A 27,331-nucleotide genomic window follows, 5' to 3' on the forward strand; every position below is an offset into this window, starting at 1 on the left:
CCGTGGTTATATTGTGATGGTTATGTGGAGATATATTGGGTATATGGAGGTATTTGGGGTACATACACAGTATTTTGAGGTGCCGTGGTTATATTGTGATGGTTATGTGGAGGTATATTGGGTATATGGAGGTATTTGGGGTACATACACAGTATTTTGAGGTACAGTGGTTATATTGTGATGGTTATGTGGAGGTATATTGGGTATATGGAGGTATTTGGGGTACATACACAGTATTTTGAGGTGCAGTGGTTATATTGTGATGGTTATGTCGAGGTATATTGGGTATATGGAGGTATTTGGGGTACATACACAGTATTTTGAGGTGCCGTGGTTATATTGTGATGGTTATGTGGAGATATGTTGGGTATATGAAGGTATTTGGGGTACATACACAGTATTTTGAGGTGCAGTGGTTATATTGTGATGGTTATGTGGAGATATATTGGGTATATGGAGGTATTTGGGGTACATACACAGTATTTTGAGGTACAGTGGTTATATTGTGATGGTTATGTGGAGGTATATTGGGTATATGGAGGTATTTGGGGTACATACACAGTATTTTGAGGTACAGTGGTTATATTGTGATGGTTATGTGGAGGTATATTGGGTATATGGAGGTATTTGGGGTACATCCACAGTATTTTGAGGTGCCGTGGTTATATAGTGATGGTTATGTGGAGGTATATTGGGTATATGGAGGTATTTGGGGTACATACACAGTATTTTGAGGTGCCGTGGTTATATTGTGATGGTTATGTGGAGATATATTGGGTATATGGAGGTATTTGGGGTACATACACAGTATTTTGAGGTGCCGTGGTTATATTGTGATGGTTATGTGGAGGTATATTGGGTATATGGAGGTATTTGGGGTACATACACAGTATTTTGAGGTGCCATGGTTATATTGTGATGGTTATGTGGAGGTATATTGGGTATATGGAGGTATTTGGGGTACACAGTATTTTGAGGTACAGTGGTTATATTGTGATGGTTATGTGGAGGTATATTGGGTATATGGAGGTATTTGGGGTACATACACAGTATTTTGAGGTACAGTGGTTATATTGTGATGGTTATGTGGAGGTATATTGGGTATATGGAGGTATTTGGGGTACCTACACAGTACTTTGAGGTGCCGTGGTTATATTGTGATGGTTATGTGGAGGTATATTGGGTATATGGAGGTATTTGGGGTACATACACAGTATTTTGAGGTGCCGTGGTTATATTGTGATGGTTATGTGGAGGTATATTGGGTATATGGAGGTATTTGGGGTACATACACAGTATTTTGAGGTGCCGTGGTTATATTGTGATGGTTATGTGGAGGTATATTGGGTATATGGAGGTATTTGGGGTACATACACAGTATTTTGAGGTACAGTGGTTATATTGTGATGGTTATGTGGAGATATATTGGGTATATGGAGGTATTTGGGGTACATACACAGTATTTTGAGGTACAGTGGTTATATTGTGATGGTTATGTGGAGGTATATTGGGTATATGGAGGTATTTGGGGTACATACACAGTATTTTGAGGTACAGTGGTTATATTGTGATGGTTATGTGGAGGTATATTGGGTATATGGAGGTATTTGGGGTACATCCACAGTATTTTGAGGTGCCGTGGTTATATAGTGATGGTTATGTGGAGGTATATTGGGTATATGGAGGTATTTGGGGTACATACACAGTATTTTGAGGTGCCGTGGTTATATTGTGATGGTTATGTGGAGATATATTGGGTATATGGAGGTATTTGGGGTACATACACAGTATTTTGAGGTGCCGTGGTTATATTGTGATGGTTATGTGGAGGTATATTGGGTATATGGAGGTATTTGGGGTACATACACAGTATTTTGAGGTGCCATGGTTATATTGTGATGGTTATGTGGAGGTATATTGGGTATATGGAGGTATTTGGGGTACACAGTATTTTGAGGTACAGTGGTTATATTGTGATGGTTATGTGGAGGTATATTGGGTATATGGAGGTATTTGGGGTACATACACAGTATTTTGAGGTACAGTGGTTATATTGTGATGGTTATGTGGAGGTATATTGGGTATATGGAGGTATTTGGGGTACATACACAGTACTTTGAGGTGCCGTGGTTATATTGTGATGGTTATGTGGAGGTATATTGGGTATATGGAGGTATTTGGGGTACATACACAGTATTTTGAGGTGCCGTGGTTATATTGTGATGGTTATGTGGAGATATATTGGGTATATGGAGGTATTTGGGGTACATACACAGTATTTTGAGGTACAGTGGTTATATTGTGATGGTTATGTGGAGGTATATTGGGTATATGGAGGTATTTGGGGTACATACACAGTATTTTGAGGTGCCGTGGTTATATTGTGATGGTTATGTGGAGGTATATTGGGTATATGGAGGTATTTGGGGTACATACACAGTATTTTGAGGTACAGTGGTTATATTGTGATGGTTATGTGGAGATATATTGGGTATATGGAAGTATTTGGGGTACATACACAGTATTTTGAGGTACAGTGGTTATATTGTGATGGTTATGTGGAGGTATATTGGGTATATGGAGGTATTTGGGGTACATACACAGTATTTTGAGGTACAGTGGTTATATTGTGATGGTTATGTGGAGGTATATTGGGTATATGGAGGTATTTGGGGTACATCCACAGTATTTTGAGGTGCCGTGGTTATATAGTGATGGTTATGTGGAGGTATATTGGGTATATGGAGGTATTTGGGGTACATACACAGTATTTTGAGGTGCCGTGGTTATATTGTGATGGTTATGTGGAGATATATTGGGTATATGGAGGTATTTGGGGTACATACACAGTATTTTGAGGTGCCGTGGTTATATTGTGATGGTTATGTGGAGGTATATTGGGTATATGGAGGTATTTGGGGTACATACACAGTATTTTGAGGTGCCATGGTTATATTGTGATGGTTATGTGGAGGTATATTGGGTATATGGAGGTATTTGGGGTACACAGTATTTTGAGGTACAGTGGTTATATTGTGATGGTTATGTGGAGGTATATTGGGTATATGGAGGTATTTGGGGTACATACACAGTATTTTGAGGTACAGTGGTTATATTGTGATGGTTATGTGGAGGTATATTGGGTATATGGAGGTATTTGGGGTACATACACAGTACTTTGAGGTGCCGTGGTTATATTGTGATGGTTATGTGGAGGTATATTGGGTATATGGAGGTATTTGGGGTACATACACAGTATTTTGAGGTGCCGTGGTTATATTGTGATGGTTATGTGGAGGTATATTGGGTATATGGAGGTATTTGGGGTACATACACAGTATTTTGAGGTGCCGTGGTTATATTGTGATGGTTATGTGGAGGTATATTGGGTATATGGAGGTATTTGGGGTACATACACAGTATTTTGAGGTACAGTGGTTATATTGTGATGGTTATGTGGAGGTATATTGGGTATATGGAGGTATTTGGGGTACATACACAGTATTTTGAGGTACAGTGGTTATATTGTGATGGTTATGTGGAGGTATATTGGGTATATGGAGGTATTTGGGGTACATACACAGTATTTTGAGGTGCCATGGTTATATTGTGATGGTTATGTGGAAGTATATTGGGTATATGAAGGTATTTGGGGTACATACACAGTATTTTGAGGTGCAGTGGTTATATTGTGATGGTTATGTGGAGGTATATTGGGTATATGGAGGTATTTGGGGTACATACACAGTATTTTGAGGTACAGTGGTTATATTGTGATGGTTATGTGGAGGTATATTGGGTATATGGAGGTATTTGGGGTACATACACAGTATTTTGAGGTGCCGTGGTTATATTGTGATGGTTATGTGGAGGTATATTGGGTATATGGAGGTATTTGGGGTACACAGTATTTTGAGGTACAGTGGTTATATTGTGATGGTTATGTGGAGGTATATTGGGTATATGGAGGTATTTGGGGTACATACACAGTATTTTGAGGTGCCGTGGTTATATTGTGATGGTTATGTGGAGGTATATTGGGTATATGGAGGTATTTTGGGTACATACACAGTATTTTGAGGTGCCGTGGTTATATTGTGATGGTTATGTGGAGGTAAATTGGGTATATGGAGGTATTTGGGGTACATACACAGTATTTTGAGGTACAGTGGTTATATTGTGATGGTTATGTGGAGGTATATTGGGTATATGGAGGTATTTGGGGTACATACACAGTATTTTGAGGTGCAGTGGTTATATTGTGATGGTTATGTGGAGGTATATTGGGTATATGGAGGTATTTGGGGTACATACACAGTATTTTGAGGTGCCGTGGTTATATTGTGATGGTTATGTGGAGGTATATTGGGTATATGGAGGTATTTGGGGTACATACACAGTATTTTGAGGTGCCGTGGTTATATTGTGATGGTTATGTGGAGGTATATTGGGTATATGGAGGTATTTTGGGTACATACACAGTATTTTGAGGTGCCGTGGTTATATTGTGATGGTTATGTGGAGGTAAATTGGGTATATGGAGGTATTTGGGGTACATACACAGTATTTTGAGGTACAGTGGTTATATTGTGATGGTTATGTGGAGGTATATTGGGTATATGGAGGTATTTGGGGTACATACACAGTATTTTGAGGTGCAGTGGTTATATTGTGATGGTTATGTGGAGGTATATTGGGTATATGGAGGTATTTGGGGTACATACACAGTATTTTGAGGTGCAGTGGTTATATTGTGATGGTTATGTGGAGGTATATTGGGTATATGGAGGTATTTGGGGTACATACACAGTATTTTGAGGTGCCGTGGTTATATTGTGATGGTTATGTGGAGGTATATTGGGTATATGGAGGTATTTGGGGTACATACACAGTATTTTGAGGTACAGTGGTTATATTGTGATGGTTATGTGGAGATATATTGGGTATATGGAGGTATTTGGGGTACATACACAGTATTTTGAGGTACAGTGGTTATATTGTGATGGTTATGTGGAGGTATATTGGGTATATGGAGGTATTTGGGGTACATACACAGTATTTTGAGGTGCAGTGGTTATATTGTGATGGTTATGTGGAGGTATATTGGGTATATGGAGGTATTTGGGGTACATACACAGTACTTTGAGGTGCCGTGGTTATATGGTGATGGTTATGTGGAGGTATATTGGGTATATGGAGGTATTTGGGGTACATACACAGTATTTTGAGGTGCAGTGGTTATATTGTGATGGTTATGTGGAGGTATATTGGGTATATGGAGGTATTTGGGGTACATACACAGTATTTTGAGGTACAGTGGTTATATTGTGATGGTTATGTGGAGGTATATTGGGTATATGGAGGTATTTGGGGTACATACACAGTATTTTGAGGTACAGTGGTTATATTGTGATGGTTATGTGGAGGTATATTGGGTATATGGAGGTATTTGGGGTACATACACAGTATTTTGAGGTGCAGTGGTTATATTGTGATGGTTATGTGGAGGTATATTGGGTATATGGAGGTATTTGGGGTACATACACAGTATTTTGAGGTGCCGTGGTTATATTGTGATGGTTATGTGGAGGTATATTGGGTATATGGAGGTATTTGGGGTACATACACAGTATTTTGAGGTACAGTGGTTATATTGTGATGGTTATGTGGAGGTATATTGGGTATATGGAGGTATTTGGGGTACATACACAGTATTTTGAGGTGCCGTGGTTATATTGTGATGGTTATGTGGAGGTATATTGGGTATATGGAGGTATTTGGGGTACATACACAGTATTTTGAGGTGCCGTGGTTATATTGTGATGGTTATGTGGAGATATATTGGGTATATGGAGGTATTTGGGGTACATACACAGTATTTTGAGGTACAGTGGTTATATTGTGATGGTTATGTGGAGGTATATTGGGTATATGGAGGTATTTGGGGTACATACACAGTATTTTGAGGTGCCGTGGTTATATTGTGATGGTTATGTGGAGGTATATTGGGTATATGGAGGTATTTGGGGTACATACACAGTATTTTGAGGTGCCGTGGTTATATTGTGATGGTTATGTGGAGATATATTGGGTATATGGAGGTATTTGGGGTACATACACAGTATTTTGAGGTGCCGTGGTTATATTGTGATGGTTATGTGGAGGTATATTGGGTATATGGAGGTATTTGGGGTACATACACAGTATTTTGAGGTACAGTGGTTATATTGTGATGGTTATGTGGAGATATATTGGGTATATGGAGGTATTTGGGGTACATACACAGTATTTTGAGGTACAGTGGTTATATTGTGATGGTTATGTGGAGGTATATTGGGTATATGGAGGTATTTGGGGTACATACACAGTATTTTGAGGTACAGTGGTTATATTGTGATGGTTATGTGGAGGTATATTGGGTATATGGAGGTATTTGGGGTACATCCACAGTATTTTGAGGTGCCGTGGTTATATAGTGATGGTTATTTGGAGGTATATTGGGTATATGGAGGTATTTGGGGTACATACACAGTATTTTGAGGTGCCGTGGTTATATTGTGATGGTTATGTGGAGATATATTGGGTATATGGAGGTATTTGGGGTACATACACAGTATTTTGAGGTGCCGTGGTTATATTGTGATGGTTATGTGGAGGTATATTGGGTATATGGAGGTATTTGGGGTACATACACAGTATTTTGAGGTGCCATGGTTATATTGTGATGGTTATGTGGAGGTATATTGGGTATATGGAGGTATTTGGGGTACACAGTATTTTGAGGTACAGTGGTTATATTGTGATGGTTATGTGGAGGTATATTGGGTATATGGAGGTATTTGGGGTACATACACAGTATTTTGAGGTACAGTGGTTATATTGTGATGGTTATGTGGAGGTATATTGGGTATATGGAGGTATTTGGGGTACATACACAGTACTTTGAGGTGCCGTGGTTATATTGTGATGGTTATGTGGAGGTATATTGGGTATATGGAGGTATTTGGGGTACATACACAGTATTTTGAGGTGCCGTGGTTATATTGTGATGGTTATGTGGAGATATATTGGGTATATGGAGGTATTTGGGGTACATACACAGTATTTTGAGGTACAGTGGTTATATTGTGATGGTTATGTGGAGGTATATTGGGTATATGGAGGTATTTGGGGTACATACACAGTATTTTGAGGTGCCGTGGTTATATTGTGATGGTTATGTGGAGGTATATTGGGTATATGGAGGTATTTGGGGTACATACACAGTATTTTGAGGTACAGTGGTTATATTGTGATGGTTATGTGGAGATATATTGGGTATATGGAAGTATTTGGGGTACATACACAGTATTTTGAGGTACAGTGGTTATATTGTGATGGTTATGTGGAGGTATATTGGGTATATGGAGGTATTTGGGGTACATACACAGTATTTTGAGGTACAGTGGTTATATTGTGATGGTTATGTGGAGGTATATTGGGTATATGGAGGTATTTGGGGTACATCCACAGTATTTTGAGGTGCCGTGGTTATATAGTGATGGTTATGTGGAGGTATATTGGGTATATGGAGGTATTTGGGGTACATACACAGTATTTTGAGGTGCCGTGGTTATATTGTGATGGTTATGTGGAGATATATTGGGTATATGGAGGTATTTGGGGTACATACACAGTATTTTGAGGTGCCGTGGTTATATTGTGATGGTTATGTGGAGGTATATTGGGTATATGGAGGTATTTGGGGTACATACACAGTATTTTGAGGTGCCATGGTTATATTGTGATGGTTATGTGGAGGTATATTGGGTATATGGAGGTATTTGGGGTACACAGTATTTTGAGGTACAGTGGTTATATTGTGATGGTTATGTGGAGGTATATTGGGTATATGGAGGTATTTGGGGTACATACACAGTATTTTGAGGTACAGTGGTTATATTGTGATGGTTATGTGGAGGTATATTGGGTATATGGAGGTATTTGGGGTACATACACAGTACTTTGAGGTGCCGTGGTTATATTGTGATGGTTATGTGGAGGTATATTGGGTATATGGAGGTATTTGGGGTACATACACAGTATTTTGAGGTGCCGTGGTTATATTGTGATGGTTATGTGGAGGTATATTGGGTATATGGAGGTATTTGGGGTACATACACAGTATTTTGAGGTACAGTGGTTATATTGTGATGGTTATGTGGAGGTATATTGGGTATATGGAGGTATTTGGGGTACATACACAGTATTTTGAGGTACAGTGGTTATATTGTGATGGTTATGTGGAGGTATATTGGGTATATGGAGGTATTTGGGGTACATACACAGTATTTTGAGGTGCCATGGTTATATTGTGATGGTTATGTGGAAGTATATTGGGTATATGAAGGTATTTGGGGTACATACACAGTATTTTGAGGTGCAGTGGTTATATTGTGATGGTTATGTGGAGGTATATTGGGTATATGGAGGTATTTGGGGTACATACACAGTATTTTGAGGTACAGTGGTTATATTGTGATGGTTATGTGGAGGTATATTGGGTATATGGAGGTATTTGGGGTACATACACAGTATTTTGAGGTGCCGTGGTTATATTGTGATGGTTATGTGGAGGTATATTGGGTATATGGAGGTATTTGGGGTACACAGTATTTTGAGGTACAGTGGTTATATTGTGATGGTTATGTGGAGGTATATTGGGTATATGGAGGTATTTGGGGTACATACACAGTATTTTGAGGTGCCGTGGTTATATTGTGATGGTTATGTGGAGGTATATTGGGTATATGGAGGTATTTTGGGTACATACACAGTATTTTGAGGTGCCGTGGTTATATTGTGATGGTTATGTGGAGGTAAATTGGGTATATGGAGGTATTTGGGGTACATACACAGTATTTTGAGGTACAGTGGTTATATTGTGATGGTTATGTGGAGGTATATTGGGTATATGGAGGTATTTGGGGTACATACACAGTATTTTGAGGTGCAGTGGTTATATTGTGATGGTTATGTGGAGGTATATTGGGTATATGGAGGTATTTGGGGTACATACACAGTATTTTGAGGTGCCGTGGTTATATTGTGATGGTTATGTGGAGGTATATTGGGTATATGGAGGTATTTGGGGTACATACACAGTATTTTGAGGTGCCGTGGTTATATTGTGATGGTTATGTGGAGGTATATTGGGTATATGGAGGTATTTTGGGTACATACACAGTATTTTGAGGTGCCGTGGTTATATTGTGATGGTTATGTGGAGGTAAATTGGGTATATGGAGGTATTTGGGGTACATACACAGTATTTTGAGGTACAGTGGTTATATTGTGATGGTTATGTGGAGGTATATTGGGTATATGGAGGTATTTGGGGTACATACACAGTATTTTGAGGTGCAGTGGTTATATTGTGATGGTTATGTGGAGGTATATTGGGTATATGGAGGTATTTGGGGTACATACACAGTATTTTGAGGTGCCGTGGTTATATTGTGATGGTTATGTGGAGGTATATTGGGTATATGGAGGTATTTGGGGTACATACACAGTATTTTGAGGTGCCGTGGTTATATTGTGATGGTTATGTGGAGGTATATTGGGTATATGGAGGTATTTGGGGTACATACACAGTATTTTGAGGTGCCGTGGTTATATTGTGATGGTTATGTGGAGGTATATTGGGTATATGGAGGTATTTGGGGTACATACACAGTATTTTGAGGTACAGTGGTTATATTGTGATGGTTATGTGGAGATATATTGGGTATATGGAGGTATTTGGGGTACATACACAGTATTTTGAGGTACAGTGGTTACATTGTGATGGTTATGTGGAGGTATATTGGTTATATGGAGGTATTTGGGGTACATACACAGTATTTTGAGGTGCAGTGGTTATATTGTGATGGTTATGTGGAGGTATATTGGGTATATGGAGGTATTTGGGGTACATACACAGTACTTTGAGGTGCCGTGGTTATATGGTGATGGTTATGTGGAGGTATATTGGGTATATGGAGGTATTTGGGGTACATACACAGTATTTTGAGGTGCAGTGGTTATATTGTGATGGTTATGTGGAGGTATATTGGGTATATGGAGGTATTTGGGGTACATACACAGTATTTTGAGGTGCCGTGGTTATATTGTGATGGTTATGTGGAGGTATATTGGGTATATGGAGGTATTTGGGGTACATACACAGTATTTTGAGGTACAGTGGTTATATTGTGATGGTTATGTGGAGATATATTGGGTATATGGAGGTATTTGGGGTACATACACAGTATTTTGAGGTACAGTGGTTATATTGTGATGGTTATGTGGAGGTATATTGGGTATATGGAGGTATTTGGGGTACATACACAGTATTTTGAGGTGCAGTGGTTATATTGTGATGGTTATGTGGAGGTATATTGGGTATATGGAGGTATTTGGGGTACATACACAGTATTTTGAGGTGCCGTGGTTATATTGTGATGGTTATGTGGAGGTATATTGGGTATATGGAGGTATTTGGGGTACATACACAGTACTTTGAGGTGCCGTGGTTATATGGTGATGGTTATGTGGAGGTATATTGGGTATATGGAGGTATTTGGGGTACATACACAGTATTTTGAGGTGCAGTGGTTATATTGTGATGGTTATGTGGAGATATATTGGGTATATGAAGGTATTTGGGGTACATTCACAGTATTTTGAGGTGCAGTGGTTATATTGTGACGGTTATGTGGAGGTATATTGGGTATATGGAGGTATTTGGGGTACATACACAGTATTTTGAGGTGCAGTGGTTATATTGTGATGGTTATGTGGAGGTATATTGGGTATGTGGAGGTATTTGGGGTACATACACAGTATTTTGAGGTGCCGTGGTTATATTGTGATGGTTATGTGGAGGGATAATGGTTGCATACAGTTTACATCGCCAGCAGAGAGCTTATATTGAGGTATTTGGGATATATTTTAGTATAAGGAGGGATTGAGCAGCACGAGACACGACAAGGGTTTAGTTTTGAAAAGTATCCAGATCAAAGCCACCACCCGGGAGCCAGGTAAGTGATCATACACAATCATAATGGAAGGAAAATGCTCAGAGAAGGGAGAAGGGCGTCATTGCACTGCAGGTGTAACAGACTTTTGGAACATGTCTTTAGTGAAAATGAGGTCCCTGCTGACAGGTTCCCCCTTAAAGGAAACCTACTACTACAGATCTACCTATTAAGGTAGATCCGGTGGTAGATGCACCGGTGGTAGATGTAAGGATAGACCTTTTTAGGGCTAATCTTTTACTCCCCTTTGTCTTTTCTAATCTTTAATCAGGTAATATGCAAATTTTCTAAAGAGACTACTAGGGTGCGGAGTAGCCGGAGCTGAGGCTACATGGTATGGCTACTCCACACCCGGTACCCTCTTTGATCCTCCTACCCAGACATCTTCGGTGCGCAGCTACAAGGAGCTGCACGCACTCATCCATGAAGCCGGAATTCTGCGCAGTCGCTCCAGCTTTGGAGCTGGGATCGGGCAGCCGTCAGCCTGTGTTCTGTGCATGCGCAGAAATCCGGCTACGCGGACGATGTCTGGATAGGAGGATCAAAGAGGCTACAGGGGTGTGGAGTAGCCGCGCCGTGTAGCCTCAGCTCTGGCTATTCCAAGCCCCAGTAGCCGATTTAGGAAATTTGCATATTACCCTGATTAAAGATTAGGGGTTATCTCTTTGAGCCAATGTTAAACCTTCAGTTTGTAAAAAAAAAAAAAGGATGCATAAAACACCAGAAGAAAAACAGAAAATAATGGATACTTTATTAACCCACACTCCAGTGTGAATCTGCCCTTACCGATGCAAATCATCTCCAACGTCACATGCTAATTTTTGCTCAAATAGGTTTTAAAGTCTGGAGGGAGATCAGCACGTCAGATTCCCCTTTATCTTTTGCCTCTATTGCACCCAAAATCTCACCTTTAACCAGGCAAATACTGAATTTCATATGCTCTTCCTTTTTCCAACAATGGGGCTCAATAACTTACCCGTCCACAGAGTTCACCCAAAGTGCATTGTCCATGTATAATGCGCTGTGCGGGGAGTCACTAAGATCCTGCACCCGATATCCTGAAAGTGTCACTTCCCCACTCAGGTCCCCGGAGTTCACCTTCTTCTTCCTGGTGCATGTAAGTGCATTGTCCGTGTATAATGCGCTGTGCGGGGAGTCACTAAGATCCTGCACCCGATATCCTGAAAGTGTCACTTCCCCACTCAGGTCCCCGGAGTTCACCTTCTTCTTCCTGGTGCATGTAAGTGCATTGTCCGTGTATAATGCGCTGTGCGGGGAGTCACTAAGATCCTGCACCCGATATCCTGAAAGTGTCGCTTCCCCACTCAGGTCCCCGGAGTTCACCTTCTTCTTCCTGGTGCATGTAAGTGCATTGTCCGTGTATAATGCGCTGTGCAGGGAGTCACTAAGATCCTGCGCCCGATATCCTGCATGTGTCGCTTCCACGCTCAGGTCCCCGGAGTTCACCTTCTTCTTCCTGGTGCATGTAAGTGCATTGTCCGTGTATAATGCGCTGTGCGGGGAGTCACTAAGATCCTGCACCCGATATCCTGAAAGTGTCGCTTCCCCACTCAGGTCCCCGGAGTTCACCTTCTTCTTCCTGGTGCATGTAAGTGCATTGTCCGTGTATAATGCGCTGTGCGGGGAGTCACTAAGATCGTGCACCTGATATCCTGCATGTGTCACTTCCCCGCTCAGGTCCCCGGAGTTCACCTTCTTCTTCCTGGTGCATGTAAGTGCATTGTCCGTGTATAATGCGCTGTGCGGGGAGTCACTAAGATACTGCGACCGATATCCTGCATGTGTCACTTCCCCGCTCAGGTCCCCGGAGTTCACCTTCTTCTTCCTGGTGCATGTAAGTGCATTGTCCGTGTATAATGCGCTGTGCGGGGAGTCACTAAGATACTGCAACCGATATCCTGCATGTGTCACTTCCCCGCTCAGGTCCCCGGAGTTCACCTTCTTCTTCCTGGTGCATGTAAGTGCATTGTCCGTGTATAATGCGCTGTGCGGGGAGTCACTAAGATCCTGCGCCCGATATCCTGCATGTCCCGCTCCCCGCTCAGGTCCCCAGAGTTCACCTTCTTCTTCCTGGTGCATGTAAGTGCATTGTCCGTGTATAATGTGCTGTGCGGGGAGTCACTAAGATTCTGCGCCCGATATCCTGCATGTCCCGCTCCCCGCTCAGGTCCCAGGAGTTCACCTTCTTCTTCCTGGTGCATGTAAGTGCATTGTCCGTGTATAATGCGCTGTGCGGGGAGTCACTAAGATCCTGCACCCCATATATCCTGCATGTGTCGCTTCCCCGCTCAGGTCCCCGGAGTTCACCTTCTTCTTCCTGGTGCATGTAAGTGTATTGTCCGTGTATAATGCGCTGTGCGGGGAGTCACTAAGATCGTGCACCCGATATCCTGCATGTGTCGCTTCCCCGCTCAGGTCCCTGGAGTTCACCTTCTTCTTCCTGGTGCATGTAAGTGTATTGTCCATGTATAATGCGCTGTGCGGGGAGTCAGTAAGATTGTGCACCAGATATCCTGCATGTGTCGCTTCCCCGGTCAGGTCCCCGGAGTTCACCTTCTTCTTCCTGGTGCATGTAAGTGTATTGTCCATGTATAATGCGCTGTGCGGGGAGTCAGTAAGATTGTGCACCAGATATCTTGCATGTGTCGCTTCCCCGCTCAGGTCCCCGGTGTTCACCTTCTGCTTCCTGGTGCATGTAAATGCATTGTCTTGCGACACAATTTGAAAGTTAAATCCCACGCTCAGTCCGAATCAGTCAGATAGTCCGACGGCCACGGCCCCCGATTTCTGTCGCAGGGAATCTGGCGCAGCTGCGCCAAAATCCGATCACGTGCTACACAATCCCAGCGCAGACACCTGTTAAACACCTGTGCAAGTCGTGCAATCCCCGAAAAAGGCGAACAGCCCGACAGAAGTGAGCAGTAAATGAGCCCATATGTCTTTAGCAGCTTATAGCACATAGAGCCACTACCCCGTAATTTTAAAGATGAGAGCCATATCGTTAAAATGACACCAGAAGCATAGTTCCAGAGCACAAGATAGGGGCATGTGAAGGGACAGCCCCCCCCCCTCCAGCCTCTAAAAGTGACTCATCTCAGACAAAAACGATCTTTCTCAAGTGATCTGATATGACAAATTGACACATGGATTTTTTTGGATGCCCTTCATGAAACTACAGCAGGAAAAGTAATTAATGGGAAACTAAGCGCTAAAAATATTGATATAATCTCCACGGGTTAGGTCCTTAATATCAGATTAGTCAAGAACTGACACCCAACTTCCCTAACGATCAGCTATTCTCTGCAATTGATACACAGAGAATGTGACATGGAGAAGACAGCGCCGTTCTCTGTGTAGTGGTCAGACCAGGTACTGCACATAAGCTCCAGTTCAACATCACATCTTCTCTTTCCATTTATTATCAGCGAAGGAAACTGATCTGTGGGGGCGACGGGTGTTGGAATCCCACAAATCTTTTGATACATCTTCAATATTTTGTTGCCCGTAAATCCCCTTGAAGGCTCTTGTAGGAGGCACAATACGGCACCTCATCTTTGTTAGGAGTAAACCTTTAAGAGACATGTCAATACCGTGCAGTCATGAATTATAGGGTGTGAACGCTGGTGGCCGAATCATTCCCCCCCCCGACAGATGAGTGATGACTGCGAGCGCTAAGTAAATAACTCATGTAAAATGCAGCAGCTAAATATTTCATGGGATGAATTCAATTTAGTAAAAACTATTAAGGCGAGATCACATTTTACAAAGAACCGGTTACAATGAATTATAATGTATGGGGTCATTGCTATGGAGGTTGCCAAATATCTCGAGAAACAGACCAAGGCCCAGACGATTAGGGGAACCTGCAAAACGAGTCCTCCGGTGCTGATATTCCTACGTTACATCAAGGAATACATCCCGTGCACTTCCGCATAAGCCCCCAGGAGGCCGATCTACTACGACTCACAGGCGAATGATTGATAACTGACGCCCTACCCCCTCCTGCTGCCGACGGCAAGCCAACAACTCCATCATTTATATCAAACAGATCGGGTAGAAACGCCAGGGTGCAGGACGAGATCATGTAAAGTGAAACATCTCATCTGCAGGTCTCCTCTTACATTAGGTGGATGTTCTCATGGCTTGCACCTTTTTTACCGATCTACGGGTATTTTTACTTCCTGTGTCCCCCCTTCTTCCTCAATCTCTTACAAGAGGAGCATTAAAGTTTTTGTATTTAGGTTATCCCCTAAGATGAGGGATAACAAGCTGATGATTGGTGATGGTCCAACTTCTGGAATCCCAAAAGAACAGATCTCCAGAGAAGGGGGATCCCGTTCTCAGTAATGGTAGGATGAGCATGCGCCCTGCTGCTCCATTATAATGCATGGGAATGACCCATGAGAGGACCTGTCACCCTAAATAAAGTAAGCAGCTACCTAACCCTACCCCAATAATAGCAGTGTTTAATCGCCAATGTGTTATCGAAACATACCAATAAAACTAGCAAACACTGCACTATGTAGCCCTCCGAATGGTGGACCACACCTACAGTGGTCCGGCATATTCATGAGGGGATGGTCGGAGGAAGCGGTGACTGCCGGCATATGATGTGGGAGGGGCGGTCTGAGGGAGAAGCTACAGAGAGGGGAGCACCTTTGACCGCCCCCCTCATGAATATGCCGGACCACTGTAAGCTTGATCTGGCATTCGGAGGGCTACATAGTGCAGTGTTTCCGAGCTTTATTGGTAAGTTATAATAAAGCTAGCGATTAAACACTGCTACACCTGGGGTAGGGCTAGGGAACGGCTTTAGTAAGCAGCTCCTAGGGGGTTTATTTAGGGTCCTCTTTAACACAGACAGTGAATGGAGCTTCAGGGGCACCACCCATCAGGAGAACGGGATCCCTATTCTGGGGATTGATGGGGGTTCCAGCAGCCGGACCCTCACCAAATCGGCTAGAAATACCTCACCTTGTGATAAGGTACAAGTTTTTGAGGGGAAAACGTATAAACTTGGGACAAACGGTTTCAGCTCACTTTGTGTGCACACGTCCCCCTTGATCTGTATAAGCTGGGGAATTTGATGCCGTTATATAAAGATGTATCATTATTAATCCAAATCCATTCTAATAACTGTCCCCTTTATCTATAAATTTATCTTCAGTGTCAGACCGGCTCTAAAATTAAAGATATCATTTTTTTTTTATTCCTTAGGAACCTGGGAAAGTCTGGATTACGTGTCTCGTGTCTGGGATTAGGTAAGTGAGTATATTGTCTGTGATACATTGAATCTGTATCAGATATACATAGACCTGAGGAACCGGTGCCTCTCCATGAATATTACTCAATCTGCACATAACAGGTGATGAACACGTGATGACTTGAGAGCAGGGTCACATTGGGCATTTAGGGGCCCCAATGAGTTGCGGGAGGTGATAATTTGTAAATTTGACCCGGATGGGAAGGTCACAAGAGTCCAGCTATGAGAATTAATATTGTTACTTGATCTGGCTCCACCCCCGCCTCACCTCGTGCTACACCCGTCTTTTATAAGGCCGTAATATAGGAAGCCTTATAGCCGTAGTGTGCAGACCTATGTGATGTGACGTGAGAAGTCATCTGGTCTCCTGCAATCCCTACAATTCAACAGAAATAAATATTGATGGCCGAGGACTCGCTCCACAGAACTTTATTATTTCCGTTTTGCTGACTACGACGTTTTATGGTTAAGCATAAACATTGCAGTTCAGCAATTCTTCATGTGTGATTGATGGGACTCGCGCCAGGGTGGAGCCCCCCTCCCCATCCCCAAAGAATAATGGTTTATTTAAGATGAACAAGAGCTATCGTCACTTATAATCATCCAGATCATCAGGATTGATGCAATTATTAACAATACTAGCAGCACTAATATTACTCCTACTTCCATCCCGAAAAAAAACAACTACAAGCATTACCACTTCTTGCATTATGCACTTACAATTATGTTTTAAGCTACCTATATGTCAAATTCGGTACATCACGGAACCACAAGCCTGATGTCATCTGAAAGATGTGAATCTTATCTCTAATATGACACCAGCACGATTCTAGATGCTATAGAACCAAAGATTGGGTAGTCTGAAGTGACAATCCCCCTGCAGCCTCTAAATTAGACTCATCTCAGGCAAATCTGAATATTTGTGGATTCAAAACAAATTTTGGGGAGTGTAAATTCTTTTTAATGTTGTGAGTATATATAAATCTGCTCACTTTGACTTGCTATTTTTACATCCCTATCCCTATCACCTGCACTTTGATGTGCGTTTTATGTGAAAATGTATGTTTTCATTGCGTTTTTTTAATAATTTGTGTTTGACACAAAATTGTATGATGGTGGTCCTGGCTTGTCAACTGTTATCAAGACAAATGCAATCGCCCGGTTGTGCGCTTTCAAAAAATATGTAATATTTTTGGGCTGCCTTTAGATTTTAATCTGTTTTATTGCTATATTTTGCAGGTTGTTTTGGTTTTACAATTTCAAGACAGGAAGCAGATTTTGGTTATTTCAGTTTTAGTGATTTTATGATGATTGATTCATGTGAACATAGGACTATGAGCTATCAATGAGCTCTGTACATGTTCATTATTACATTTAGCTAATTATTTTCTTTTTGGGGCACATTTTTTTGCCATCGTAGTCAATTTTTGCTTTTAACACTTTAAATTTTATACTTTGAATCAAAATTGCATGAAGGTGCCTCTGTCTATAAACTCCTTAATGCACTTTAAAATAGGCGCAAGTGCCGGCTTTCAGAAGATGTATGGTTCATTGGGATTTAGTCTAATTCTTTATGCTGTAACTTTGGTTTTATTTCTGTATATGTCAAAATTGTAAAAATTGCGCTGAACAAAAACCTGACAAAATTTCCAGAAACGCCTGGCAGGGAAAGGGTTAATATCTTGTCTATGTTTTTACAAACCTCCCTAGCGCTGTATATTTACTAACCATCCCTCTCACATCTGTCTACAGGGACCTGGGTAACATTTGGATCTCAGATTTCAGAGGAGGTAAGGAATACAGCAGGAGAGGGAGCCGATTGAAAAAGATGGATAGGTCAGCACCATGGAGAGGAAGGGGCAGGTGTGAGACATATGGAAGGGGCCGGAGAACAATAGCCGAGGTTGCTTACCGCCCCTTTTTTTTTCCCACCAGGTTGCAGAAAATATCATGACTGTTGCCTATGAGCACGGGGTCAATCTGTTTGACACTGCGGAGGTGTACGCCGCTGGCAGGTGAGGAGAGAGCCGCGAGGCTTAACGAGTAATTTAAAGGGACATGACGCCTACAGGCCAGCTGATTATACACGCCTCGGGAGATTACTAATACTAGATATGCAGCGGGGAGTAAGATAGGGCAGATGTTCTTCCAGACCTTCCACCATTAAATACATTTTCAGTACAAAGAAAGACTAGTAAAAGATTGTAGGATCTCATTCATGGTCTCCAAAGACCATCTCAGTAGAGAGTTCTGCTCCCGCACTACAATTGTAGGAACTATCCCGGTCTTTGGAAAGATTAGTGCTATCCTCCATCTTGGTCTTTCAACAAACCATAAATTTCTACCACCATGAAAACCATCTTTAAAATGGGTCTCTCAGGCATTTTAACATTAAAGGGGTTTTCCTATGAATCAAAGGATAGGGCCTAACTTGCTGATCAGTGATGAGACCCCCACAGATCACGGAAATGAGGGGTCCAATGGGGTCCCAGTTACCTCAGTAGGACCTCTCGTCTATCACTGAGAGTAATGGAGCAGATGGCCGTGCATGACCGTTCTGCTCCATACATCACAATGGAGGGGATGGACACACCCACCGATCAGCAAGTTAGGCCCTATACTGTGGATAGGGCCTAACTTTGATCCGTGGGAAACCCCCTTTAAGGCATAATGTAATACTACAGTAAAACTATGAAGGCCCCTTGGTATCTACACAGGTCACCTTAAAGTGTCAACTATGGGGTTGGAAAATAATTTGCCTTTTTTTTTCGTCCTGAAAAAATTGTAGTTCTGAAGAAGTCATAGAGAGAAAGCACAATTCACTTTGGGATTTTTGAACATTGTAATGTAAGGTAATTTAGTTGATGGGACACTGTAGATAGCTGATCATCCAGTATGACAGATGAACGTTGACTTGGGTTGGTTTGACCTTTGCGACATTCACAATGCACAGAGAGAAGCGGAGATCTTTACATTTCTCTTCACTATGCAATGACCCGAAGGACTCCAGTTACCAGACTCTTGCCATCTTTCCCCTCCTAAATCTTGATAACGTGATGGCCAAAGGCAAAATGCTGAATCCCAACATGCATTCATGTAGCCTACACCTACATCTAAGCCTGCTGGCTGTTTTAGGGATTCAAGCTCTTAACACAGTGATGGCGAACCTATGGCACGGGTGCCAGAGGCGGCACTCGGAGCCCTCTCTGTGGGCACCCAGGCCATCACCCCAGCATGAAGTTCACCAGACAGGAATCAAAGAATCTTCCTGCAGAATCTTCCTACAATGATAGACGAATTTGCCCTCCTCCATTCAACTGCGTTGGAGTTTTTAGGAGGCTGAACAATTGAAAGTTGTCAAAGAACAAGGAGAAATACATGCTTAAGTTGCGGTGCTGGCACTTTGCAATAAATAAGTGGTTTTTGGTTAAAGTTTGGGCACTCAGGCTCTAAAAGGTTCGCCATCACTGTCCTAACAGGTTCTCTTTAAAAGGGTATTCCAGGATTTTCTTCGTCATCCATCCTTAGGATAGGAAATTATTGTCAGATATGGAGAGATCTTACCCAAGACACCCCCACCAATCATCTGTTTTGAAGAGACTACAGTATTGTGGCTTCATCACAGTCTAGCAGACACATTTCAAGTCCATTCACTTGCATCAGACTGAGCTGCAAACATTCATCGTGCCAATGATCAACAGAGCTAGGTCTGTGCAAACAACTAATCGGTCGGTGAACAACTGATCGGTGGGGGTCATTTGTTTTGGATCTTGGCTTTCGCTCAGCATTGATCATCCACAAGGAATCCTAAACATTAATGACCTTGTATACAGAGGGAACAGAGACTTTCTACAAGACTGTCAAGTTTCTATGCCAGCTCAGATGGTGAATATTATATGATGGAAGATCTACAAGTTTTGGCCAGACACTCTTGCCAAGTTTTGAGGCCAGGAACGTCTCGGACTCCTAAATTGAGTTTCCCTCGTATGAGCGGTTTAATATTAAATGATGAGTGGTGTTCCAGAGATGTTTAATCAGCTTATTGCTATTGAATCACAAGTTACTCCGAGAAATTGTTTAATTCCGCGTCACTGACTCTTCGAAGAAACGGCACTACGAGTTGATGGGTGATGGAACAGAACGGAGAAGGTCAAGCTTCTCGGGAACATCTAGTACTTTTTGCTAAATATGCTAGAAAAATACAACCAAAAGGGCAAAAGCATGGTACTTTGTGTTATGGATATTTCTCACCTCAACGTAAAGCTTGGCAGATCAACCCTCATCTTTCCCGTAGACATTCCACACTACTAAACAGAGATAGAAGTAAAATTAGAAAAGTATCTATCTAACAGCAGCAAATGCTATTTATTTTCTATATCCTCCCCCCTTTCCCTTCTTGTGTTTATGTTTTTTTTATTTGCCACCTACCAAAATCCAGAACGAAGCTTAACCCCTTCCCGACGCGTGCCGTACTAGTATGGCGCACGCCGGGTCCCGATGCATGGAGAGGGCTCGCGGGCCCGTAAGTCTTTGCTGCATATTGCAGGTTTTCCCCACGATCGTCGCTCCCCGATGACGTCACAGTGAGCCGCGATCCGTCGCCATGGTAGCCTCGGGTGTTCCGAATACCCGAGGCTACTTTGTTTTAACCCATGCATTACAATGTGCTAATTGCACATTTTAATGAATGGGGAGTAAAATCCACATATACTGCCATACAGTAGTATGGCAGTATATGATAGGATGAATCAGACAACCTAGGGTTAAAGTATCCTAGGGAGTCTGAAAAATAGTAAAAGTAAAAAAAAAAAAAAAGTAAAAAAAAAAAAATTATAATAAAAAAACCTAAAAATTCAAATCCCCCCCTTTCCCTAGAACTGATATAAATAAACAGTAAAAATCATAAACACATTAGGTATCGCCGCGTCCGAAAATGTCCGATCAAAATATAATAACTGTTTTTCACTGCGTTTAACCCCGTAACGGAAAATAGCGTCCAAAGTCGAAAATGGCATTTTTTTGCCATTTTGAAAAATATAAAAAAATTTATAAAAAGTGATCAAAAGGTCGCACAGTCCCAAAAATTATAGCAATGAAAACGCCATCAAAATTCACAAAAAATGACACCACCCACAGCTCCATACACCAAAGTATGAAAAAGTTATTGGTGCCAGAAGATGGCAAAATCCCCCCAAAAAATTTTGTACAGGAGGTTTTAATTTTTTTAAATGTATGAAAACATTATAAAACCTATACAAATTTGTTATCCCCGTGATCCTACCGACCCAAAGAATAAAGTAGACATGTCATTTGGGGCGCACAGTGAAAGCTGTAAAATCCAAGCCCACAAGAAAACATTGCAAATGTGTTTTTTCACCATTTTCACTACATTTGGAATTTTTTATCCGCTTCCCAGTACACGCCATGGAATATTAAATACGATCACTATGAAGTGCAATTTGTTACGCAGAAAATAAACCCTCACACAGCTCTTTGGATTAGGACTATCGTAGAGATCCCAATTTTATAAAAAAAAAATGTAAATTTTTAGAACAAAAAATCTCTGCATTGACATCTTTACACACCTGTAACTTTTTTACATTCTGATGTAAAGAGCTATGAGAAATGTAAGTGTTATGCCGTATGTGCACAATCACAGACTGCACACTATGTACAGCAGGGTAGTCCACGAATTACACCAATATATGATGTTAGTACTTCCTGTGTGCTCAATTATTTTTTAAATTTTAATAGAAATTTTGGGACACGGGAAGCCTAATGTGTCTACTAAATTGTGTGTTTGTTGTGTGTTGATTTGAAATTCATCAATCTTTTTAGATATTTATTTCTATTTTCAGGCCCCCTGAGGGTTTAAACTCCTTAGAGGGCCTTTGAATAACAAAAATCAAACCCTCATTTAGCTCTGTAAATGAAAAAAAAAAATAGATCCGACTTTTGGAATGTTGGGAGTTAAAAATGTAACTGCAAGAAAGGTAAAAAGTCCTGGTCCCTAAGGATCGGCAGCTGTATGGGAAGGTTGTACACATTTAGAAGAGATGTGTCCTAGATGTTCCTGAGAAGCTTTTACGTTGACCTTCTCTCTTCTGCTTCCTCACCCATATCAACTTGTAGTACATTTTGTTCGGAGAGTCAGCGACACAGAATTAAACTATTTCTCCCACCAGTAACTGGTGATTCCATAGAAACGAGCCGGTTACACACAAATCTCCAGAACACTGGTCATCATTTAATATTAAACCGCTCATAGACAAGAAATTCCATTTAGAAGTCTGATCACTTGGACACTTCAGTATTGAAGGATATTGTAACTTTGCTGATTCTCGATTACACCCTACAAGATAGGCCTAAGAGTCTCTATGAAACTACTGGCTGTCACGGCAAGTGTTTGCTCCACTCCATTGTCAAAGGGGTCAGTGATGAATACATCCACAACACAGATGATTAACACCCATGATCAGTGCAATAACTGCGGGTGTCTGCTGTATTATACATCACCTTGCATGGAGAAGGCTTAGCCCGTGAGCCCTCTCCTTATCGGTTTGAAGGTGTATTGAAATATCCATAGGGTATGTTATTAATACTTAATAGATGAGGCCTCGACCTCCGGGACCTGCACCTCGACCGCCAGGACCTGCACCAGGATATATATATACATGCACGATCAAGTCTCCATTCACGAGATTCACGATAGAGATAGATATATATATATATGCACGATCTAATCTCCATTCACGAGAGAGATATATATACATGCACGATCAAGTCTCCATTCACGAGAGAGATCAAGGTCTCCATTCAAGAGATTCACGAGAGAGATATATATACATGCACGATCAAGTCTCCATTCACAAGAGAGATCAAGGTCTCCATTCAAGAGATTCACGATAGAGATATATATACATGCACAATCAAGTCTCCATTCACAAGAGAGATCAAGGCCCATTCACGAGAGGGGCTCAAGTGTCACAAAAAGCACATGATATGGAGGAGCAAGAGAATTCTGACAGTTCGGCGCGTCTTCTTGAAGTCGTTTTATGATTGCAGCTGATAAAAGCCTTCATCAGGTCACAAGTCAAAACACGACGTTTTATACTATTTTATCAACAGCTTTGAAAAAAATGACTTCAAGAAGACGAGCCAAACTACCGGAATTTTCTTACTTCTCCATATCCTGCATCCAGTGGGCTGGCGCTTTCCAACTCGCGAGCGGCTCTTATTTACAATTATTCTGCACGCTCGTTATAGAGATGTCAACAAGGTGAGCACTTTGATCTAACGACGATACGTCCTTCAATTAAGAGCTAGACTTGAATCCTGTGCCTTCTTCTTCCCCTCTCTACATGGTTGAGTTTAACCTCCTCTAATCCTGCATAAGCTACAAAGAGCACACGAGGGAGCGCTCTATACTTAGGGCTACATGAAAATACCAAAAGGAACACACTTTTGCGTAGTACATGTGGGATCGTATTATTTTATTTGTTCTATTTATGCTTCAATGTAAATTATAAATTCTCCTTTGGTGCCCAACAGAGCAGAGAGAACTCTTGGAAACATCCTCAAGAAGAAGGAGTGGAGGTAAGTGGTCACATAATATTAACTTGTCTATCCACACGCTATCATGTAAATATTCATCTAATACAGGCAGTCCCCGAGATAGGTTCCGTAGGTTTATTCTTAAGTTGAATTTGTATGTAAGTCAGAACTGTATATTTTATCATTGTAACCCCAGACATTTTTTGGGTCTCTGTGACAATTGGATTTCAAAAATGTTGGCTTGTCATAAGGACCGGGATTTATAATAAAGCTTTGTTGCAGAAGCCTGTGATAACTGTTATAGCTGATTATTGTAGCCTAAGCTAAACTACAGTAAATTACCAATAACTAGAGGTCCGTTTGTAACTAGGGGTCGTCTGTAAGTCGGGTGTTCTTAAGTAGGGAACCGCCTGTATTTCTTTTTAATTTTGTATGATTTGTTTAATTAGTTTTTATGATTTTTTATAATTTTGTAATGAATTTGTTTAAATTTTTTTTTTTTTTAGACGTTCTAGTTATGTGGTTACAACTAAAATCTACTGGGGAGGCCAGTAAGTATTGAAGATTTCATATATAACAGTACAGATTAGTGTCTTTTTTGAAAAATAGGCTCCAATGGTACTGCCTAGAAATCTACGATGTTCTGCTTTCATAACATCCATAATTTATTTTATTGCTTCCAATCCATGCGATTAAACAAGTAGTATTTTAATTTAAAGGATTTTTATGTGTCCATCCCCTAGTGATGTTTACACATTAAAGATCCTTTTTAACCCCCTTACTTTACAATTTTACTCTAATTGCTGTTTTAGCTCCTATCACTCATTGATGGTCAGTGTAAGATTCCAGAGTGTGAGCAGGGACTCTCTAACCAGACACTTCATGGTTCCTCTAGTGCTGTGAGATGCTGTGTGCTGACAATGGGATCAGGGATAGGGTTTATAGGGGAAAGGGTAGGAGGGTAGAAGGCCTCGGTCTACAGCATTGCAGAATCAGCCCCGAAATTTTGCAGAGTAGATCACAGGGGCTTCCCATTAGAGAAGAACTCATAACCAATTGGAAGACAGAATTTTCTGTTTTAAAGGAAAACTACCAATTGATGTGATGCATTATGAAGCAAACCTACCTTGAGAATGCTGCAGCTACACTGATGCAGGATCATATCTTGCTTAATCCCTGAGTCTAGTGATTCTGCTGAAAAAACAATTATAACATTCAGGACCTTGGGAAAGCTAGGTCAGACTGGGTGCCTACATAATACATTGCACACGGACCTTGTCACTACACACGGAGCTTCTATTATACATGAAGCATAGTCAAGACATAGCTAATCAACCTGAGCTGGATCACTCTTACACAGCAGCTGGGGGATGGTGCAGCAATTGATTATTCTGCCTTCAGACACAACCCAGGGATTACATCATCCTCTTCTGCAGTGCATAACTAATGTGCTAGGAGAAGCGCTGAACCAGCCATAGAAGCAACCAAGCTTTATTATCATAATTTTATAATTGTTTTATCAGCAAAACCACTCAGCTCAGGGATTAACCAAGATATGATCCTGCATCAGTGTAGCTGCAGAATTCTTAAGGTATGTTTGCTTCATACTGCATCAAATCTAATGGTAGGTTCCCTATAAAATACATCTGTGTGAGCTTAAACTACTGTAATGGTGATTCCCACCTGTATAATCTAAAATTCCAAGGAGGTTACACGTACAAAAATAGAAGAATTGATGCTTAAAAGGCAGGATTTATTAAATGGAAAAACCTAATTTTCGTTCTATCAACACTTTCTTTTACAGAGCAGAAACTGAGAGAGGTTTGTCCCGAAAGCATATTATTGAGGGTGAGTATCAGACCTTGCAAAAATCAGCTCTAAACATGTCCATAGGGGGCAGTATTATAGTAGTTATATTCTTGTACATAGGGGGCAGTATTATAGTAGTTATATTCTTGTACATAGGGGGCAGTATTATAGTAGTTATATTCTTGTACATAGGGGGCAGTATTATAGTAGTTATATTCTTGTACATAGGGGGCAATATTATAGTAGTTATATTCTTGTACATAGGGGACAGTATTATAGTAGTTATATTCTTGTACATAGGAGGCAGTATTATAGTAGTTATATTCCTGTCCATAGGGGGCAGTATTATAGTAGTTATATTCTTGTACATAGGGGGCAGTATTATAGTAGTTATATTCTTGTATATAGGAGGCAGTATTATAGTAGTTATATTCTTGTACATAGGGGGTAGTATTATAGTAGTTATATTCTTGTACATAGGGGGGAAGTATTATAGTAGTTATATTCCTGTACATAGGGGGCAGTATTATAGTAGTTATATTCTTGTACATAGGGGGCAGTATTATAGTAGTTATATTCTTGTACATAGGGGGCAGTATTATAGTAGTTATATTCCTGTACATTGGGGGCAGTATTATAGTAGTTATATTCCTGTACATAGGGGGCAGTATTATAGTAGTTATATTCTTGTACATAGGGGGCAGTATTATAGTAGTTATATTCCTGTACACAGGGGGCAGTATTATAGTAGTTCTATTCCTGTACATAGGGGGCAGTATTATAGTAGTTATATTCCTGTACACAGGGGGCAGTATTATAGTAGTTATATTCTTGTACATAGGGGGCAGTATTATAGTAGTTATATTCCTGTACACAGGGGGCAGTATTATAGTAGTTATATTCTTGTACATAGGAGGCAGTATTATAGTAGTTATATTCTTGTACATAGGGGGCAGTATTATAGTAGTTATATTCTTGTACATAGGGAGCAGTATTATAGTAGTTATATTCTTGTACATAGGGGGCAGTATTATAGTAGTTATATTCTTGTACATAGAGGGCAGTATTATAGTAGTTATATTCTTGTACATAGGGAGCAGTATTATAGTAGTTATATTCTTGTACATAGGAGGCAGTATTATAGTAGTTATATTCCTGTACACAGGGGGCATAATTATAGTAGTTATATTCCTGTACATAGGGGGCAGTATTATAGTAGATATATTCTTGTACATAGGAGGCAGTATTATAGTAGTTATATTCTTGTACATAGCGGGCAGTATTATAGTAGTTATATTCCTGTACATAGGAGGCAGTATTATAGTAGTTATATTCTTGTACATAGGGAGGAGTATTATACTAGTTATATTCCTGTACATAGGGGGCAGTATTATAGTAGTTATATTCCTGTACATAGGGGGCAGGATTATAGTAGTTATATTCCTGTACATAGGGAGCAGTATTATAGTAGTTATATTCTTGTACATAGGGGACAGTATTATAGTAGTTATATTCCTGTACATAGGGGGCAGTATTATAGTAGTTATATTCCTGTACATAGGGGGCAGTATTATAGTAGTTATATTCTTGTACATAGGGAGGAGTATTATGACAACAAAGATGA

At 40.9% G+C, this 27,331-nt stretch overlaps 1 protein-coding gene across 4 annotated transcripts in view; it reads left to right on the plus strand.

Moving 5' to 3' along the window:
* Positions 1-27,331, plus strand: part of KCNAB3 (potassium voltage-gated channel subfamily A regulatory beta subunit 3) — an 82,520-nt gene that overhangs the window by 38,996 nt on the left and 16,193 nt on the right. For all 4 annotated transcript variants that reach the window (XM_072149914.1, XM_072149915.1, XM_072149916.1 and 1 more), the window contains 6 exons: positions 16,299-16,342; positions 18,097-18,134; positions 18,280-18,359; positions 23,896-23,940; positions 24,405-24,449; positions 25,703-25,746. In XM_072149914.1, the coding sequence (XP_072006015.1) occupies positions 16,299-16,342; positions 18,097-18,134; positions 18,280-18,359; positions 23,896-23,940; positions 24,405-24,449; positions 25,703-25,746 (296 nt within the window). The remainder of the gene's footprint in view (positions 1-16,298; positions 16,343-18,096; positions 18,135-18,279; positions 18,360-23,895; positions 23,941-24,404; positions 24,450-25,702; positions 25,747-27,331) is intronic.

This window comes from Engystomops pustulosus, chromosome 4, assembly GCF_040894005.1.
Source record: "Engystomops pustulosus chromosome 4, aEngPut4.maternal, whole genome shotgun sequence".
Taxonomy (NCBI): domain Eukaryota; kingdom Metazoa; phylum Chordata; class Amphibia; order Anura; family Leptodactylidae; genus Engystomops; species Engystomops pustulosus.